The sequence below is a fragment of the Eufriesea mexicana genome, unplaced genomic scaffold (genome assembly GCF_001483705.2).
Source record: "Eufriesea mexicana isolate 0111107269 unplaced genomic scaffold, ASM148370v2 scaffold486, whole genome shotgun sequence".
In the NCBI taxonomy this organism is placed as follows: Eukaryota; Metazoa; Arthropoda; class Insecta; order Hymenoptera; family Apidae; genus Eufriesea; species Eufriesea mexicana.
The window spans coordinates 86,876-108,253 of NW_016908651.1; the positions used below are offsets into that span (position 1 = coordinate 86,876).

At 48.1% G+C, this 21,378-nt stretch overlaps 1 protein-coding gene across 1 annotated transcript in view; it reads left to right on the plus strand.

Moving 5' to 3' along the window:
- Positions 1-21,378, plus strand: part of LOC108545723 (disintegrin and metalloproteinase domain-containing protein 10) — a 130,405-nt gene that overhangs the window by 15,836 nt on the left and 93,191 nt on the right. The window contains 2 exon segments of the mRNA XM_017897479.1: positions 6,198-6,351; positions 16,111-16,232. Of these exon segments, the coding sequence (XP_017752968.1) occupies positions 6,198-6,351; positions 16,111-16,232 (276 nt within the window).

Genomic DNA, 21,378 nt, shown 5'->3' on the forward strand with positions numbered 1-21,378 from the left:
GAGAGAGAGAGAGAGAGAGGAAGCTTGTAATTCGAGGATTCGGAGTAGATACGCGCGAAACGGGCTGGAAGCTCAGAAGGGCGATGCAAGGACGATACGGTGGATGGAGAGGCTCGTGGTCCCGCGAGATTTTGATCGACGCTGGAACGCCTTCGGCGTCATTTCCGCATCGGGAAGCCGCGATGAACATCATCTGTGCGTGTGGTTGCAGCTTCGAAAGCGTGTCAGGGTTGTTGGCGCGCGCTGGAAGGAAAGGCGACGAAGACGTTGGTCTCCTTTCGCGCCGGGACAAAATGGAAATTAATTGCTAGAAACTCCGATGTTAGCAGTCGGCGAGGCTGGCATAGAGAGGAAGTTCGTTACGCTTTCCCGACCGTTCGTTTCCCAACACCGCCGCCCTTGCACGCCTTTCCTATCCTTCCGTCAGATTTAATTCGCCGCCATCTTTCCCGAGCTAGATTTCGCGTATTGTTGGCGCGGAACGCTCAGGAAGCGCGATTCCGTGGAGTTGGGCACGAACAGCATCGGGGAAAACGTCGGCTCGGTGTTGGAAAGAGCCTGGGCACAGTGGGGATGAAAGGAAACGTAGTCGGCACGGTTGTAAATCCACCTTGCACGGGGATTACAAGACTCTGAATGGACCGGTTTCCATGGTTATTTAATTCGTCACACGACCGGCCTTTGTGCGCAGCTTTTTAACCCCGGCTCGGTTTTTCCAAGCAACCGCCGTGAAACTTGCTCGTCAAATATTGAAACAGGCCGGAACACTTAGTCGCGGTGGCCGGTTGTTTCTTTCGTTAACCGACAATTCGCGCTTTCATCCGCGCGTCGAGTATTCCACCACGGTTTCTGAATTCTTTTAACCTCTCTCTCTCTCTCTGTCCACGTGGATGTCGCGACACTTTGATTTTCCTCGCGTTTCTGCAATGGCCGCTCAGTGCGGATCTTATTCGCGAACTTATACGAAACGTCGAGGCCACGAGGTAGCGACGCAGATGGATCTCGGGGAAAAATTGAAGCGACGAACAGGAAGAACGTCGCGATCGTGCCTTACGAGACATTCCCGATAATACCTTGGAAGAAACGAGTCACTCGGTCCGGATGCAAGGTATTTCCTTTAGAAATAAATGATCAGCCTATTCCGGATAGCTTGCTTCACCGCCGTGCAGATTCGAACATTCGTTAAATATTTCATCGGTCTTCCAAGTTCTGGTCAATGGTTCTCGCCCGTGAACTGCTCGTCCTGGTCCGTTCGCTCGAGGCATGTAGAAAAGAGATACGGAAAGAGAGAGAGAGAAAGAGAGAGGGAGAGAGTAAGATAGAGTGAGAGAGAAAAGGGGGTAGAATAAGCTCGAATGCTTTTTATCCATTTAGCACGGTGTTAATCCGGAATCCATGAAACACGCGATGGGAGATCAGAATTCCATTTCCCTTCGACTCCCTTTCAGCCGTCGTTGCTCGTTTATCCTTTTTCCAGCTGTCAGCACGATCGAGGGGTGTTTGGCGCGACGAGATCCTATCTCTGGATAACGAGTAAATCCAACGACGGTGGCGCGAGAATGCTGATTGGAAAAAGACCTTCCATCCGAGGAACTTGATTTCGACGTATGAAAAATATATACTGTACGAGGGCAAAATGGATAGTGTATCATTTGCCAAACAGAGGGAATTCCGCTCGCTGGTTAAAAGCAAACTCCGAGGAATTTCGAACCCCGTTGACAGTCACGACGAAAAGTTTCAAAACTGCCCCCACCACTGCAACTACGGCCCGTGTCGTAGCTATACATATACGTATATACATCGTGCGCCGCGTTCAAGTTTCGATCGCAGTTAGCTAGAGCAACTCGTAAGCCCACCCCCTACGGAGAAAATTGCACCCCGAATTCGTCTTAGTTTCCATACACGAATTTCCTCCCCTATTTGTCACGGGTGTAGCGAGGCTACTTATTTGTACACGTCCCCGTAGCCGTGCGCCACAACCATGGAACGCAACTGTGCCCCGAATCAACCGGTCCGGGAATGATCGATTCTCCGAGGGGGTCAGCTTGCTTCGACGAGACATTAGTCGTCGCGCTGCGTTTCCGCTCACCCCCGGAAACTCACGTACCTACACGTATACGGGTAGCAGCCGAACCCGATGCCGCGACTGTGCTCCGTTACACGGCCAGGACGCCGGCAAACGTCTCTGCAGACCGTTGGGCTGTTTGGCGAAATCGACTGGCGGCGAGATTCGATATTACTCCGTCGGAAAAGTAATTTACGGCGTCGTTCGGATTTCATCTGCACGGCCTTCGAAATCGAACGATTCGTAAAGCGAGATAAAGGCCCCGCCCGTCCCGGTTCCCCTACACGCGGCCTTTTTTTTTTTACCTTTCACGACACGGTTGTCAGTTTCCCGTTTTATCAAAGCCCCGCTGCCGCCACCGCGCTATCTATCAATCGATGCGTCTCGGGTTGGTTTTTATTCCAGCTGCAGGCGGGTCACGGTGCTCGCCGCGTTCCCCTACGAAATCCTCTCCGCGACAATTCCTCTACGGGAAGTGTCACGAGGATCGGTGTCCAGATAGCCGAACGGACGCGTCACTCAATGGTACGCGCGATATCCGGCGGAAATTCCGGATAAATCTGTCGGCGAGCGAGTGGCCGGGCCGATCGTGGCCAGGCGATATCGGCGCGTGCACGCGCCACCGAAATTCAGCATATCTGTTCCACGCTCGGACGCGAAGTGCCTATCGAGGCGATTTTTTTCACCCGCAGCCCCAGCCCCGGCTGTCATAATTGCGTCGCGCCGATTGACGCGGATTCGGCCGCCGCGACGCCCCGTATCGCGACGCTTCGAGGCCGCTCGAACGTCATTAATGGGATTTCGACGGGGCAGCGCAGCCGCGCGTGCGATTCGAGGACAATAACGGTTACGGTTACGATAATGGCCGACGATAACGACGGCAGAAATAGCGACAGCTCTATTTTTGTCGAGCTCGCGAAGCAATATCGGTCTAATACGCGGCACTTGGCAAAGAAGAACGGCCTACGAGACTCGCCACTCTAATTGCGACATCGGGACCCCTGTTCCTCTCCAACCAGGGGTTAACTGATTCGATTTTCCCCTCTGCTTCCGTTATCGGGACAGCGGTGAGGGGTTAGGTTTGTCTTAATCGAGAGCTTATGTCACGAGGCTTACGGCGATGGCGGTGGAAATATCGATAACTCCTGGTTCTTGAGATGTTAACGAAATTGTATTAGCAGCGTGGATGTGTTAAAAACGAAAACTGATACAAAGAACCGATTTCCCGTCGCATCGTACACCCCCTGCTCTGTATGTACGTATTTGTCACACGGTACGCGATGCGACTGCGTCTTTGCTATAGTGGGATTGAAGTCGGGAATATATATTGGATCAGCAATTACCATTTTTCGCGAGGAGAGTCACGATGAAGTATGAGAGGAAACGGGGGAAGAAATTTCCGAGGTTCACGATGGAAATAGAGTAAGAGGATATAATAATAATAAGAGACGAGACGCGCGGAATGACATGGTGATTTAGTTGCGATATAGCGGACGCAGTCGAAATCTGGAACCAAGTTCGCGATCAATTATTTCGGACTCTATGAAATTATAACGAATTCCAAGTGAAGGTGAATAACAATTTTCTAACACTTACAGTAGACGAACGAGATCAATTTATTTGCACAAACGTATGTAGAGATATTGCTTGATTGGCAAATATGAAGAACAGGAATCGTTGTTTAATTCTAAAATATATATTTATAATGAGCTAAATGAGACTAGGAGTAAAGTATAAATTAAACGACTATACTGATAATTGATCTATGATTATGCAACCGACCAACACTCTCACGTCAACTCTCGCTAAGAATTCCCTAAAGGACTGTCTCTGAAAGACTATGTATCAAGACTGCCCTTGCGCTCTTATTTAACCCTAGCAGTCTCTCTTCTTGCACACGCAGGCTTTCTCTCTCAATCATTTCCACACGACCTGGCCTGTGTGGACCAAGTACTTCAAACACTCCTCGCTCTTTCTTCCAGGGCCTAGCCCGAACGTTCGAGGTGGTCCGCGAATCATGGGGCGCTAGTCGTAAAGACATAAACGAGGCGCCCATTGACTCGGGACCCTCGATGTTTCTAGGAGTGGAAACAATATCTAAGTTTTCGGACCACCACCATCGCGAAATCCTCGAGGCACCAGCGTTCGGCCAAGACAAATCCTCTCCTCGTTCTCCTCTCTCATTCGACAATCGTGATCGGTAGGACTCGATTGCCTCCAGTGGAAAGGCAGTTTCACAAATTCGGCCGAATTACAGCGACTATCCTCGACTATAGGTTGCAAGGCGTGGCACGACAAACACTATTGTTATCACGGGGTTTCGAAGCGAACGAAGTACAAATTGGCAGCGAAAGCTAAAGTTTGAAGTGGTGCTCGTTGCGCCTGGGAGGTGGCGGGAACAGCCAATCGAGACTGATTCACCTAGCATGGAACGAGCGTAATTTCGAACTCGGGGGACGGGCCACGGGAAAGAAGCGCGACGCGCGTAAGTTACCTCTCGAGTACAATCGTTTAAAGGGGTCACGAGGCATCGGTATCGGGAACGAAACAAATTTCTACCGTTCGCGTAGAATCGCAAATATTTGAAGGCCAGGCAGCCCGACGAGCATTTATCGTCTGGTGCAAAGTGACGCGAGTGACGGCAGCGCAATTACCGACGTCAAATGTTTGCGCGGTAGATAGCTTAATAACGTTGCAGTCGCTTTATAATGCGGGGCTGATAAAATATTCCTCGATCCTCTTTGTTCCTCGCGGCGTGCAAAATTGCGTCGACCCGCGGTCTCGCGGAATTTCTCCTCGACCAGTAGATTTTTCGCCACTGCTCTCTAGAGCAATGGTCCTCAAACTTTCCCGTCCGCGACCCTCTTTCGTCGAAGGAAATTTTTGATCGTCTCCGGTACGCACGTTCCCCGGCATGTAAAATAAGGAAACAAATAAAACACGAAGTGGCAGTAAACGAAATTTAACTTTAAACGATTCTTTGTTATACGTACTTATAATTCTGTTCCGTTTCGTTACATAAACGGCCGGAAATTCACCCTGTTTACAAAGTACGAAATAACAAAGCAAGTTAAGCAACTTGCAATGGAAGATGGTTCGCGCGATATTAATACAACGAATAAACTGACGTTTGCAGGAAAGTAAAAGAACCGTTGATACTTAAAATTTTGTTCAAGATTGTCTTGGCGATACTTAAGAATTCGACGAATAGAAATGGAGAATTTAAGAGGCCCCGCGCTAGGGGTAGATAGGGGACTTCTTGGTAGCCGTTGTAAAAATCAGGTATAATAATCGAGATCCCGGCTACCCGTGCATTATGGCGGCGTGTACGGTAAACTACATAATAGTTAACAAGCTCGAACTTCCAACACATGGGGCGGGAAATTATCTAAGCTACGTCAAGTAGTCTAATATCGATTCGCCATGGTTTGGGAAAATTAATAATTGCCACCTATCGACAAGTATGCGGAGCAACAGCTGCTAAGGCTGATATTGAATTAGCCGAGAAGCCGAATAGAACACTGGCGCAAGAATTTTCGAGGGCACTCGATGCGGAATATTCGCGGAAGGTCGTGTTCGATCGATCGCGGGAAGTTTGCCGGTGAAAAGGAAGGCGAGATCCCGTGGAATTCTCGCGACGAATCTCGTAATTCATCACCGTGCCTCGAAGAAATAAGTCAGCGGGTTTCGTCTCGGACCACCTCGCGGCATTATAAAAGCCGAACGATAATATCTCCGGGGGCTGCGCGAGCTCGAGGGGCTGGAATCGTTATGGCGTTGCGTGCGGTAAATAGATAAATGTCGACTTGAAGTGCATGAAACGGCACGGCGAAGATAGCGCGCGCCGAATCGAGAAAATGTATTACCACGGAAATAATTTGCATTTAGATCCCGCGATATTTCAACCGAGAGACTGCGTTCCGGCGCGTTTTGCAACTCTTCTGAAAATTCCCGTGCTTCACCGTGCTACCTCGAATTACCATCCGCGCCGGTAATGGACAGACCTCGACGCGTTCGTTCGAAATTAAGAAATTGTCCGCTACTCGGGCTCTCGCCATCCGTTCCTCGCGATAGCGTATAGACTGGACGCTTCTCCCTTGTAATTCGAAACATTTCTTCTTCGTGCTTTCAGCGATCACTCATGGCTCGTACATCAGACACTACAGTGCCGTTTGGTACGACACCGCGGCTCTAAGGGAACATCGCAGCAGAAGCCGTCGTGACACTTCAGCTTCCGGGCATCCCGCAGACGCGACGCTGAATCTACGTCTTCACGCCCTCGACAGGTTCGTAAAACCACGTACTCTCGCTGGAAGTGAAAAGAAAGAGGAATCTGCCGGCGATGGTAACGCGGTCAACAGGGGATGGGGTCGGAGCACAGGGACGAAAGAGCTTTATCGAGGAAAATTCCAGTTCCTCGCGGCTGTCAAAGGCAAAATAATCTATGGACGAACGACCGTTTTTCCGACACGTGGTAACAGAGGAATATAAATTTTCATTTCGGCTCGACGTCCACGGACAAACATTGGCCGTGATGTATAAATGATCGCGACGTAGAACGGGCCGGGTCGAGGCCGCGATTTTCCTGAAAATCCCCGGGGAATTTGAATTTCTCGGACGTCCGAATGCGTCGAATGCGAATCGCCTTTGCCGGTATCCGCTTTGAAATAACTCGGCCACGTCGCGGAGAATCTACCCGCCCGCTCTGTCCGCGTCGAAAGTATACGCGATACCCTGTTTACCCTTACGCGAGCATCGATTAAGAAAAGTTTGCCAGTTTCTAGCTGGTCTGGTTGCGATGCAAACGATGATTTGCCTCGTCACGATAGGAGCGAGATAATCATTCCGTGCACGTGGAAAGCGCTTTCTCGCGAAAGTTCGACTTGCGCTACGCAGTTGAGCCGAAGAAGCTGAATCTTCTTGCCAACCGAGACCCCTTTCATTATGTCTCGACCGTCCGAAGTTACGGGTAATTCAACGTGTCAGTAGTCGAAACTAACCTAAGCGGATGGTGTCTAAAGCAAGCGAAATATCGAGGAAGACGATGAAATATTCGGGAGGAAGATACAGTGGAGATATTTAATCGCGAATTTATCGGATTTCAGTGGAAACGGTTAACATTAGTCGGGCAGACGAATGTATCATTTTACCCGATATACCCAATTTGCATTAACATTACGTTTACGCGAACCGCGTTTAAATCTCGCGCCGGGATCGATTAAATAAGTCGGATGAAATAAATATTTCAATGGTCGGTAATAAACCTGGAATTAGCCTGAAATTAGCCGGTTAATTATAATTCGGGCACAGCTGCGCGGAACAAGACGTCTCGCTCGTAGAAAATCGATTAGAGACGTATTACGATGTAACATTTGCCCGAACGAATCGCACGCCGTGGTGGATGCATGTTTGTCCTCTTGTGTGCATCCTCTGCATGTGCAACGATCGTCAGCCTTATGTGACATTGGCTCGACACGGTGGCCATATGCCTCGTCGAGCACCGCGATACACCGTCATTGCGTTGTCAGTGCCATCGACACGAGCTCACTAAATCTCCGCGTTGCGCTCGCGAGACGAGACAGCTCTGTTTCACTGTCGCTCAACCCTCCTCGGCTATATCTCTTTCTTACCTGTCACTGCTTTTCATCCGTCTACCAGTCGTCAGCCGATTGGCGAAAATTTCCAATCCTTTAACTCGTCGACCCTCTCTCCGACATGTTCCACGGACGTTCCATTCTCCTCGACGCTTTCGACTCTTAGCTCCCCGTTACTTCTCGTTCCACCCTGTTTATTCGATTTCCTATCGGACCCATTCTTCATCTAACTTCTCGGCGTCGTTTTTGCCCCGTTTCCAAGCCGACGCTGTAACTTGGGTTTCTCCACCCGACAGTTTACTCTAGTTTTTCCATCCCGGACCACCTCGTCGCATCCGCCCTCGGTTTCTGCTTCTTCGCGGAGAAGAGCATTTGGTCGATACGAAGCAGTCCCCATTCGAGTCACGGGCACCTGGCTGTAGTGCGTCGGCCGAGAGTCGATTCCCCTTTTGATTCGACCTCGAAAACCGAGGGAAATCGCGTGCAAGCCCGAGCCGAGGCTTACCGTGGCCGAGACGCCACACCCCAAACCCCGAGCATCTCGCTGCCCCTCGAGGATGCACTCGCTCTCGTGGCACTAAATTTTCCTCGAAATACGGACGGCGGAACGCTGAGGGAAAAAATACTGGCGGAAAGTGGCGGTGAAATTTATAAATGCGTGCTTCGGTCACGGATAACGCGCGAGGGTGGTTTGGATATATAAGGGGGATGCACCGACCCTCGACCGGTGTGTTGGTGAAGATGCTTTACGACGGAGTCTGTTTCGCGATTTATTGCAGGTTTTATCATTCGCTCGTCTTCTCGATTCGAAACGGAACGTTTAGGGGCTGATTCCTGGCGGACCGCGTGCTTTACAGCTTTAATGGCCCATAATTTAAGGCGGAATCAACCCGGGGGTTGTAGAAAAACCCCGGAACACGGTGCGGAGCGTATTTAAGTGGAAGGATGTTTTATTTGAATACGACGCCGGCCGAGATATCAAGCTTTCCCGATGTTTACTGGCCAGCTAGCAGGCAAAACCGAAAGTTTTTCTTCGCCAAACCTTTCCGGCTGTACCAACTATAAAACGCCGTTTTTATTGCCTGATTCGGTTATGGAGGGCGACGGTGGGATGGTTTTACGACGGGCAGAGTATCAAACTCCAGGGAAAACAACTGAAATTCCTCCGGCGTTTCGATAAAGCTAAGTAGAGGATATATTCGAGAATCCCGTGACCTCGTATCTTTGCCGGCTGTCCGTACCCGTCGGTACTCTGGTCCGCGTGGAAAAATTACGAGAAACGCGCCACTTTGTAATGAAAGCTTCGTGGATCGTCAAGGCAATCGAAGATTCCTGTCTGCGTTCTCGCATCGGGAAGAATTTTCGCCATCTCTTCCCCCCGGTTCGCGACACAGCAGTGGAGAAGACGTTGCGGCAAATTATCGGACTAGAAGGTCGAGTTGTTCGAAAAGGGTAGAACACCCTTTTATGGTTAACCCGCGATACAAAGGGATAGTTAAGAGCGATTGTTATCGCTAGGACAATGGCATCGCGACGAGGACAGACCAGTTGGCGTTATTTTCGAGTTAAACTCGACCCCTTGCAGGATCCACCGTTCCGAATGCAGAGGGATGCAATTAAAATCAGCTACGTTGCCCCGTCGAATCTCGTTTCTTTTGTCGGCGGCGGCGCTTAAGATTTAATTGGATTGTTCGTTAATGAGTGATAATCGGGCAGACTATTGCAAATAAACCGGGGGATACGCTTCCAATTAACCTTAATATCGGTACTTATTGCGCTCGGGCCAATTACGTCGTCTAATTGTAGAAATTTGGACGTGCCGATCGGCAAAAGGGCACCCCGGAGAATGTACCGGAATCAATTCGAAATCGATTCGACCGAGGCGCACGGGGTGACCACCCCATGCCCTCCAAGTACGTGCGTTTCCATCCACGGAATCGTGGTCCAACGATTCCCTGCTTATTAAGCCGTGTTTATCGAACTACCTTTCGCAACGAGAGACAGGATACTCGGACGAGTTCTACCTGCTTCCTATTTTCTCCAAACGCATACGTTCGCGTTCGACGTTCGTGCCAAGAACGGCCGCGGAGTCTCGACGCGCGTTAATGGCGCGATAGGAATAACAGGACGAACAGCAGGAAGTTGGCATTAATTACCAAATACTCGTTGTAGTAAAGGAGAGAGAGAGAGGGAGGTGGACGCGTCCGAAGGCATTAATCAGGCAGGAGTGGTGGTTGGTAGGACGATAGCATAAAGCGGCGGCGATGTGGGCAAGAAATGGCTTTTACTTCCCGCGTTTTCCTCCGACGTGCGTGAAACTGTGTGCACGGGATCGTGTCCCTTTCGCGAATGTATATTACGAGGCAAACGAGGTTGTCGTGGGTGGAGCGTGCATTACCCTTGCAACTAATCCCATTTCTCAATGGTACATGCATCACTCACCGCTCCTGACTAATCGTCCTTTCGAGGAGGCGAGCGTCGTTCTCGCGTAAATTGAGCAATAACGGCGTAACGCGGGCCTCGACGATAATTTTCCTTGCCACGATGCAGCCAACTGTAACCGGGAATTTCCATAAATATTCGCGTTTCGCCGGCCCACCCGCTGTTTCAACTCTTCGAACTCGTTTCGTGTGGGGATTGCTTAGACAATGGGGTCCCGCTTTCGCGTAAACGCAAAAGGTTTTGATTTGCTGCTAATACAACACGTAAATTAGTACTAAAACGCTTGTTGCCGGAATCAGGGCGCCGCACGGTAGGAAAAGGGTAAAGTTTGAAGGAGTTTCGCGTGCAGCGAGGGAAGCGTTGAAAGGACATTCTCGTAGTTTCTCGTTAAGTGCAGGGCGAATTTTATGACATGCTTTAAATATCAAATTAGCGAGGTCGGGAAGCAGAGTGGAGCTGGAACGGAACGTGTTAAATTTGGTATTTTTCTTTTTTCCATTCGAAATGGATGAAGTGAAATTTCATTACAGGGCCGATGCGCGAATAAATCGATTAATATTCTCATAACGTTCGCCGTTCTAATTCAATTTTCCATAAATATCGACGTGGGATTAATTACCCGATTAGCATTTAAACTTAAATTAATTGATAATCAATAGTCGATGGAATTATTAGGTAATTTGGTGCGAGCGGAAGCCTCGCAAAATTCAGGCTGCTCCAATTAATTCAGACAAACGTCAATTCGCTAAGGTATCATTTCGTTTGATTTCCATTTCTCGTCCGTTTCTCGCAGGTCAATTATCGACGGTTACCGAGGATTTCGAAATGGTCGCGCGCCTCGTCTGCAAATAATCGCACGTAATTAACACCTGCAGCCTGTTCTTGAAAAACATCCCTCATTGTCGGAGTTTCCAGGTAACATCCGTAAACCGGCGTATCGTAATTAGAAACCGCGTCTCCAGGATATTTGGCTCTGCCCGAAAACGCACACACGTGCATACATGCATTTCGTTGGAGCTGGCAACGTCACGGCACGTCCGATGCAAATCTGCACGCGATATTGCTATCTGGCGAGTAATGTCGCGCAGATACGCGCCACGTATCCAAACTTTGGAATAGTTGTTCTCCCCATCTAACGCGACTGTCGTTTGCATACTCGACCGGTGTCCGCCAGCTTCTTCGCGAATCGCCTGCATGCGATGCATTCGACACACGTGAATAATGCGCATCGACGTCGGTGTTACGTACACGTGTCGTTGAACGGAGTATTCTAGTTCACCTGATGCTATCCCGGTGCTACCCTCTGCGAAACTGTCGCGTCTACGGCCCCGACTTTCCCCGAGTTCTTAAATTATTCCTCTACGCTTGGTTCTCGCTTCATATTAACGCGACGTCGACTCGGTATCGATTTGACACTGACACGGTATTAATTTATTATTAATTCGACGTCGACTTGGTAATGACTTCTCCCGATTAATCCTCCACCGACGATGCGACGTCAAATTGACGCTGTATTACTATTGGTGACGAGCGTTAAATTATTCTATTTATACTAATTTCTATTCGATAATACGTCAAGTTGACGTTACGTGGCTATTAGCGACAAGGGAAATGTACGTTGCCGGTTGAAAGTTAATTTCGTATCGATTTCGTATGGATTTGACATTGATCCGCCATTGGCTCGATATTAATTTAACATTCGATATTCGCTCGATATCGACTTGTCGCTATCTCCGTACCAATGCAACGATTTAAGAAGATCCGTGTCAATAATTCAATCCACGGTGTGGCTGTCGAGCGAGAATGCGACAACTCTGTTTTCCTCGTCGATTATGTATACGGAAATAATAGCGCTTGGGGAATGTGGACAGAAACGCAGAAGGTACCGGCTGCAGGCAAAGGAGAGTCACGGAAATCTCGTGCAATTTTTATTTTATGTAATCCATATCGTTGCGCTTTCGCATCAAACTTCTTCCCGCGTTTCCGTATATCAATTTGGAAAGTTCCCGAAAACCGTAGCAGCTACTCGAAATGTAAGGAGTCACGGATTTATGCGTTCGATATGTCGTCTGTCGGTGTTTGTTCGGCTGTTCGTCGCGAGCGAACGAACGGGCGACGGAGTCTTATGGTTTCCAGGGAGCAAACTTCCCTATACATGGCTCCCTTAAGATTCACGCTGTAATCTCACGTTCCAACTTACATAATGCAACGACAAACTTGGCAATTACGCGGAGGAATCCGGCGAAACTGTTGATTGCACCTATCCAGATATACCGCTCTGTCAAACATCGTATAGGAGACTCGTTGCGAGTTGTTTCGATCTCGATACTGTATCGAGACAGTGGAATTCTTATAACGTCGTTTTAATTCTCAATTCGATCCGAGGATCATCGCTCGACAGAGATGCTCCGAACGATTAACGAGTCAGTGGAAATCCTTCGCTGTAATTACCGCGAAACACTCGAGTCACCCAACATGGCGCCATCTCGTTATGGAACGTAGTTCCCGAGATAGAATCGCAGTCCTCGAGATAGACTGGCTAGAGGATTGGAAACTTCGATTCCGTGCCTTGGGTGGTGGTTCGCGTGGAAGCCAGCACGAACTGCAAGAATACACGAAGTCAGCGATCAAACATACCAGTCTTCCCTTGTTCGGTCTCGGAATTGGTCGAGCGCAAGAAGTCGTGGCTCGATCCTGAGGTACGCGGCGCGGTAGAAATTTCCTCGTCTTCCAATACGCGACTCCGTTTCTCTGAGTAACAGTTCTCGTGTTGTATTAACGCTCGTGCAATACGATTATTGTCGAGTAACTTGGTGGAGAGTTAGCGAATACCGCAGCCAGTGAATCGTTTACGCGCGTTATAGAACGCCGTTGTTATCCGCTTCCTTATATTCCCTGCTTCTCTTCCGTGGTTCTCGTTATTATACCGGGACCGGGATATTATTACGCTGTCTTTTCCTACGCCCTGCGAGCTAACGATTGCCATGGAAATTGCGTTTCGCAGGTGAGAGGCGCGAGCGCGCGTTCCAACGGCTGTTAGATAGTTTCGTTAAAGGAAGTTTTAATACGTCGGCCGATCGGTTCATTTCCCATTTTCCCACTAATTGTCCTGGTTTTCCAGCTCATTCGTGCTTTATAAAATCTTTTGTCGGGCTAAAGTGACGGCTGGTATTTGGTTAATGACTGGCGCGAATTATTTTAATGAGATTTGTTCCATACCCCGAGACACTTGTGCGAATGCAGTGAACTAGTTAACTCATTTTAACCAAAATTGTTGGCTAATGAGTTCCCCCGACGCGATGGCCAGGCTGAAGTTGGCGAACGTACGGCCAATAGAAAATCCTATTCGAACAGTTAGCTACGCGTGCTCCAATTTTTCTCTTTTTATCCACCTCTTTAATCGAACGGACCACGGATTGGTCGTTCGATAGTCTAAAACGCTATTACTGGTCGCGCTTAAAAGGTATTGGCGTAAAAAAACTGTTTTCCCAGCGAAGAACCAACGGGTCTAAAGGCAAGCGGTATTTCTTGAAGAAACAGCGAGGCTGCACGTGTTTTAAGCAGTTTTTCCATCGAGTTAAAGCTTTTCCTTGCGCCCCGGCCTGGTCCATTATGGAAATTCATTAAATCCCGGCCATTCGGATTCGTCGCTTCTCCCCTTGAATGTAAATTTTCAACCTACCAATTCCGTAATTACTTTCGCATAATGCGCATTTATATGTATTACGCATTTGTAGGGACTTTAAATCTACGGAGTTCGCGCCTATAAATATGTATGATTTTTTTTTCTCCACCCCTTCCCCCCCTTCCTCCCCCTTTTCCCTTTTTTTCTCTTTCTGTTTCGCTGTTATACACTTTCAACGCGTTTAAACGGAGAGTAACGTGCATTATCGTCTCCGTTGGCCATATAACGAATTAACACGAACGGCATTAAGGGTGAAATTTTTTGCAACGCGTCCGCGCAGTCACCGGCGCTAGATCGACCGACTAAATCACGCGTTACATCGTGTAAAATGATTATTGCTACAGCGATACGGTAATTAACGCGTCGTTATAATTTAATTAATGCTCCCTGTAGTGCACGATAACATTACCAATTTCGTTGCATTAGCTTACCCCAACCGCCCCTCCCCGTCCCTGACATTGCGATATTAGTTGGCAAAAGTATGATGATCGCGCGGCGTATCGCGATTCATATTTCCCATACAAAATATCCGCGATCAACCCGATGCATAAATTAATTAACGATGAACTCTCGGACGATATTATCTTTGGCCGGGTATAATATTTCCGCTCGGCGTTTTCCGCTTGATTCCCGTGCTCGCTCTACCCCTGTCGAACGGTCTTCGCGAGTAACATTGTTTTCCGAGAAGTCAGATCGAAGTTTATCTTCTTACACGCGATCCAGGTCGAAGCGAAACTTTTCGGAACAAAGAAACTCGCGCGGAACTTGAACGAAAACCTCGGGGCCCGGATCAGAAATTACATCCCCGGTTAAAAGTCACCCCGTTCGTTACCCAAACGACATTTCATCCCATTTCCATCGATAACTTTCTCCCGGCGTCGTTAACGAGCAGCGCGAAATCAGGTTTGCCGAAATAATAGGCGGGAAAGACGTTGAAAAGCATCGGGGCGAGCGTGATCGCGAAATTACCGGGTTTCATCAATCTTTCACTGCTAGTCGCGGAGATAAAGCCATGCACACGAGGGAAAAGCGTTCGACAGTCGATAACCACTTCATCAGCGCGAATTAATCCTGCACGCGTTGCTTTCAATGTCTCATTAGTTACATTACCACGGCGACATCCGCGCGCACAAACGCGAGCCAGCTTTCTCCGTGATGAATGATTGAAATCAACGGAACGTTAACCATGAAAGGAGAGTCTCTCTCGATCGATAGGCTATCGCGGGGGCTTAGACAATAATTAGGTGAAAACACCGACCCCTCCCGATCGGATTATCGATTGTACGAGCGCACGGTTCTACGTAAACCGCGCGCACGACTGGCTGGAACACGTAAGGGACTGGCTACTACGTAATATGTGGCTCTCGTTGCGTTACATGGCGCGATTATTATGTGACACACCTGTCCCGTGAAGTTTAGTTCCCCTTGCCGCAGTGTTTCTCAGCTTGCGCGCTTCCAGTCTCCGTACCACCACCCCTTTTAGGTGGGGTGGAGGCTGTGGAAATACTTTCGCGAAAATCGTTCCTCCTTCGCGCCCTTTCAACGTATCTTTAACGGGGTTAAATATTTAGGTGGACGCGAAGGGGTAGTTAATGGAGGGGAAAGAGAACCGGTCAGGATAATTGGGAAACGGTTAACGTGACCGAAATGCCAATCGACTACATAACCGATTCGACGTGAGCGAACGAAGATTATTATTAAATCTGTTATTACCGCGTTCCACTCGGTCAGTCCTCTTTTCGAAACCGATATTGCACCTCGCGGAGGCGCAGCGTTCGTAATTCATCGTTTCGGATCTAATAAATCGAGTCGAATTACATTTGCAATACCGGCGTGTTCGCGATTTCGCGAAAACATCATACGTCGACGAGCGTTTGTTACCGGGCGAAAAATATTCCGAGAAATATCTATTCGTTTAAATTATCTTTGCGCCGTTTATTTTCCCTGCAAACGTTTATCGCCGCGCGATGTATCCATTCCGAACTACGAATAGCGCATAGTTTATTCGATCGTTGCGCGAAAACATCATCGTTTCGTTAAACATGCACGATATCGAGTCATGGGAAACACTGTACGCGAATCTTGCAACGAGTCGCAGTTACATCGTGCCAATTGTCGGTCATTAGTATTCCATGGTCGACGATAACGTTACCCCGTGCACGCGTGTACAGGAATCGAGTGATCGATGCCAGGATGGAATAAAATTCGATTACAGTTACCCCGTGCACGCGTGTACAGGAATCGAGTGATCGATGCCAGGATGGAATAAAATTCGATTCGTGTCCGTCGTCTTTACGTCTAACCACGTGTGTCTTGCGTTTCAGAGTCTTCAAGATGAGGCTGGTCAGGGACACGAGCTTATTCCACGAGAACGTGGTCTTCGAGGGATCGAATGGCCGGCAAATCGCGTTCGATCCGAAACACGCCTACAGTGGAATCCTGGAGGGTAAGTGAGCTACGAGTTTGTTCGAAATTTTCATTTCTATTTTCCACCATTTTTCTTTTCCCCTCCAATGGGAAACTGGTTTCGCGAACGAACAAGTAAGGCCGCTAATAACGCAAGGATAATTCATTGAAATGAAACGGACTTGAATACCAACCGTGAGCGCAATCGTTGCGAAACAGAAAGCAGAAACGTATTTGATTTTCTAAACTTTTAAAAACTGGGCTCATTATCTGGAAATATTCAGTATTGCACGGTTCTTGATGTCAAAGGGAAAGGAAATAATAATTGCAGGGACTTGCTTTCGCTCGAAATTACATTATCAGTCGACAAAATATACCGAAGGAGAGAAAGAGAGGGTGGGACAAAGCGGAAACTCGGGTTGCATCGGGTGTAGAGGAGAACAATTTTTGTTACCGTGGCAACTGACAGTAATTCAATTATTCATTCAGCGATTACCCGGAATATTTCATCAACGACTCTTCCGAACGTTCGCGGTTCATTTTCCTTGGAATTTCTACTGGGAGTTTTCACATATTTAAGCGTGGAAAAAAAGAGAGGATGAAAAGGAACATATTACGGGGAGAGATACAGCGTAGCAGCCGGCCAACAGAGGATCGAGCTTCGAACTGGACGCATCCGACGAGAAATTCACGCGCTGGCTCTAATGAAAGCACTTCGCGCTTATTTCTGAATCTTCGCCGGCGGATGGAGGGAAAAAAAAGAGGCGAATTCCGGCTGGTCGGTGGTGAAAGAGCCACTAGGCGATTCCCTTTCTTTCTCGGCCAAGATTCTGCCAGTGAAATTAAAATGCAGACTCGAATCGATTCGCCATAGTCTGGCTCGAATTCCCGACCCGTCTTCCAGGCGAAATATCGGCACGATATTAAGTCGTATATATACACATGGCCGTTCACGAGGATTCAGCTCGAGAGCCGGTCGAAAAGATCGATAGGCAGCCTGGAACGCTGAACACACGCGAACAATTGTACGTCGATGCTGTACGGACCGGGAGAAAACTGGCTGGATGGTGAAAATCGCGTCGAAATATTCTGCAAATAGTTGCGTATAGTATCATCGAGATTAAAGCGTACAAAGAAACATTTGATCGGGATACTCTGGTCCGTCGTATATCGTCGAAGGCCGTGTCTTTCATTTTCGATCACCGTCCCAGCTTCCGCAAGGAACCGGAAATATTTTTTAATACAATGCAGCGTCAGTTGTCGCGAGCAGATGGTACACGCGGCATCGGGATTCAAGTCACGCGGACGTTTCTCGCGCGTTTTATTCGATTACATCAATTTTAAAACCCCCCCACTCTGTCTCTCTCTCTCTCTCTCGCTCGTGCCCGTTCCCTGTGGTCCACGAGCGACACGTAACGAAATTTCAATAACGTGTAACATAATTACGCGCGCGACCGTTCGAATATCGAAATCGCTCGCGGAAAACGCGCACGATTCGTCCATGCTTCCGCTCGTTTCATCGGGACTTCGTACAGCCTGGAAAGCGCGATAAATTCTTTAATAAATTCCCGGAGAAATTCGCGGCCAATGAATTTCACCGAGCACGCGACGACTTATCCCTTTCCTCGACGCTTTTTTCCTCACACCGCCTATCCGTTCCTCCTCCACCCTTGCAATTTCTCGTTTTCCGCCCCGGGCTCTTTTTTTCTCGCCTCCCTCTTTGTTTATTCCATTCTCTCCGCGCGCTCTCTCCCTCCCTCTCTTTTTCCCTTCCTTTTTTTTTTTTTATTTCGCGTATCTCTCTGTTTGCTTCTATACCGTACTCCATCCCCGAACGCCCCGCGCCACCCATCGCCCCCTTCTTTTTGCGTTTGTTACCTCTCTCGTGGCAACGATACAGCAAGCCAAGTGGGTTATTGGATGGTTTCCAATATGCCGGCTCGCTCGACCACTGCGGTACTTTATGCGCCCTCGTATCATTTCCACGGTTTTTACGAGGTGACGTTGCCCCCGGTGAGAGTGGCTCCGCGACAGGTCCAGGATAATTTTTAAGAAATCTTTCGACACCGCTCGCTGCTACGAAACTTAATTGGAATCCACGGCGAGGATTTGCGGGCTCTGCGAAAATATCGTTCGTTCGCGAAGGGACGCGATATTTTATAATTTTTTCCACCGTAACAAATGCGGCTCGCACCTCGAGCGTGGAGACGGTTGAATTTCCTCGGGAAATAGACGCGGTAAATCGTGGAAAAATTTGTAATTTTTTAATCCGAAGGAAATGGTTGAAATCGAGTGGCAAGGACGCGATACGTAACCCGATAAACGTTAATTTGTCGAATCGACGAGTATAAGTTAACGCGAAATTAGCGTTGCAGATGGTAAACCAATCGTCGAGTACTAGAAATACCGAAATACCAGAGACAATGACAAGAGACCACGTTGGTGCAGCGTGTAGTCTACTTGTCTTCGAATAAATTGACCCAGGTTCAGTTTCCCCGATGTGTGAGCGCGTATGCGCGCGCGAGGGAAAGGGAGAAAAGGTGGTGTTTGCGAATTTTTCGCGAATTTTTCACGCATTTAATTCGATGCCTCCTTCACACGGAGTTTCAACTCGTAATACAAAATTCTCTCGTGCGTGAAAAAAATGTTATTCGATTGAATATTTTCGAAATGACGTCATCGTCATCATCCTTGTACCAAATTCGAATTATATAAATACTCCAATATGCATTTCAAATCCGTAACATCCCCCTCTCTTTCTACACGCGCCACTACTCTATTTTAAACGTTAAAAGAATTCCTTGAATTTCCCGAATCTCAAAGCGTTTAAAAAATCCAGTGAGATTTAATGATCCGAAAATCCAATGAATAACATTAATCGCCAATAAAACGCAGAAGAAGTGGAAGAGGAAGAATGTAAAATGCGTAAAAAATAGTATGCAAATAAGGGTCGAGGGGAAGAAGCAGTTGATTTGATTTGGAATCCCTGTAGTCGCGTGTAAACACGTGTGCGGAAGTCAAATAGCGAGTACGAGCGACTAATATGAGCGCTCAAAATTCAATGCAACAGTGTGTGTACACCTAAGCAAACGAGGCATCGCGCTTTAACAGGCTTTCGCATAAAAGCGAGTACACTCGGTTGAAAGGAGTAAATCGAGTTGAAAATCCGAAACTTTGAAGTCCCTTTCTCGTTCGCGTCTCAAAACTCCTCGCTTTCGGCACGGAGCCCTCGTGCACGTCGTCGCGGGGCTGTTTGTGCGCGTCTTCTCGCGCGCGCGCTCGTGTGTGTGTGTGTGTGTATCGCGAGGTATTTCTCGTACACGTAAGTCTGTCTCGTCCGTGGCGCACGATCGAGTCCACGTTTATGAGCACCGTGTACGGTTAGACGCGGTTTGGGTTAGGATCAGACGCGGTTTAGGTTAGGTTTAGACATCCTTAGTACCGCGTGGAGCCATAACGCGGGGGAAAGTTTGTTCGTTCCCTTTACGCCCTGACAAATATCGAATTCAAAGACTCGTATTTTTCCCGGGTCACCGGACTCGAGAACGTAACGCCGCGTTTCTGAGACCGTGAAAATTGAAAAACTCGGGTTTAAACTTCATTGACACGTAAATTATTGCTGGACGGGGAAAAAGGGGGTGCAGAAGCGTGAGGAAGGTTAGTTTCGTCGCATTGCCTTTACGCGACGAATTCGTCGGCGTCCGTTTCAAACGCGGCTGCCACGATTGTGCGTAGACATTCCCGTTTTCGATGGAAACCCGATGGAAACGCGATGCAAACGACCGCTTCGTGGCCAATTAAAAATTCGCGGCAAGTTTGACCGAAGTTCGATATTAAAGCGGCGATACCTCAGTTATTCGGGAGTTCCATGGATGATAACGAAAGATGGTGCAGGGGATATAAATATTCATGGTTCGGCGAAATAAATGTATCACGTGGACGTAGGGCGCGGACATGGCGATTAAAATCGGCGAGACGAAAAATTGGCCGGACGATACATTTTTATAATTAAAACTTCAAAGTGGCGGCAATTTCTGTCGGATTTTATCCTAATATCCCATTTGAAATAACCAAGACACGGTGAAACGGTGGCGGATTTTGCTCTCTAGACTTTACGTCCACGTTTTAAGGATATTAACGTATATTTAAGTGAGAGTTGAAAATGGAGATGAAAATATTTCTCTTTGCCGAGTGAAAATCAGGAAAGTCCTCGGACAGAAGTGCTCTCTTCACGCTCGCGGAGCATTAAAACATTAAAAATATTCGGAACCAAGGTATGTCGGTTTTCGGTTTTCCATGCTAGTGCGGTTCATGAACACGTAAGAGTGGAATTGATATTAATTTCGCATAAATGTTCCCATTCAGCGGCTACCTGTTTCGAGTATTGGTCCGAAATCCGATATTCCGCTATTGCGGGAATAGTTGGTTGCGATCTGTTATTTTATCAACGACTCGTCTTCAATTGTGCCTCCCGTTGCGCGCGTGCATCGATCAATCACAATTACAAGATCACCGTGATTTATTCCCGTTTAATACGTTTAATCGAGTTTGATTCGCTAAAACATGACGTGTTTCACAAATATTAAAACCATCGTTGCTACACGAGTTCGTCTGTATATTAATTTCGCGCTGGCTATCTATAAACGAACTTGTATTACGCGATACGTTTAACGGACTGCAAAATATTGCCATTACAGCACGTAACGCGTGCAAATTCTTCTGCCGTCAGCTTTTCATCCGAAAATCGACGCGGAAATGATCGCTGGAACCGGAATTTCGACCGCTCGCAAAGCCAAACGGATTTCTAAACCAACGAAACATGGTGGCAGCTCGTCGAAAGGAGCTTCCGGATTCGTTGGAATTTCGTCCGACGTAAAATTCGCGACTAACGAACCCGAAAAGCGCGAAACAAGGTTTCAATTTACGCTAGCCGGTCTCGAGCGCAAGTCTCGGTCACAGACAGCGATCCACCGTCTAATAAAAGGTCGTCGTCGTTCAGCTCGTCAACGTCTCCGTCGCGAAAATTAGCATGGAAACGGCGAGTCCATGGGAACCGCGGGTAAAACCGTGGATCTCGAGACGAACGTCTGTCATGCAATAACGTTTCTCCTCGTTCACCGGCGACAGAGCGCTAAACAGCTATTTTGCAATCTTCTTCGGTGCTTTCCGCGCGTTCTTCGACGCTC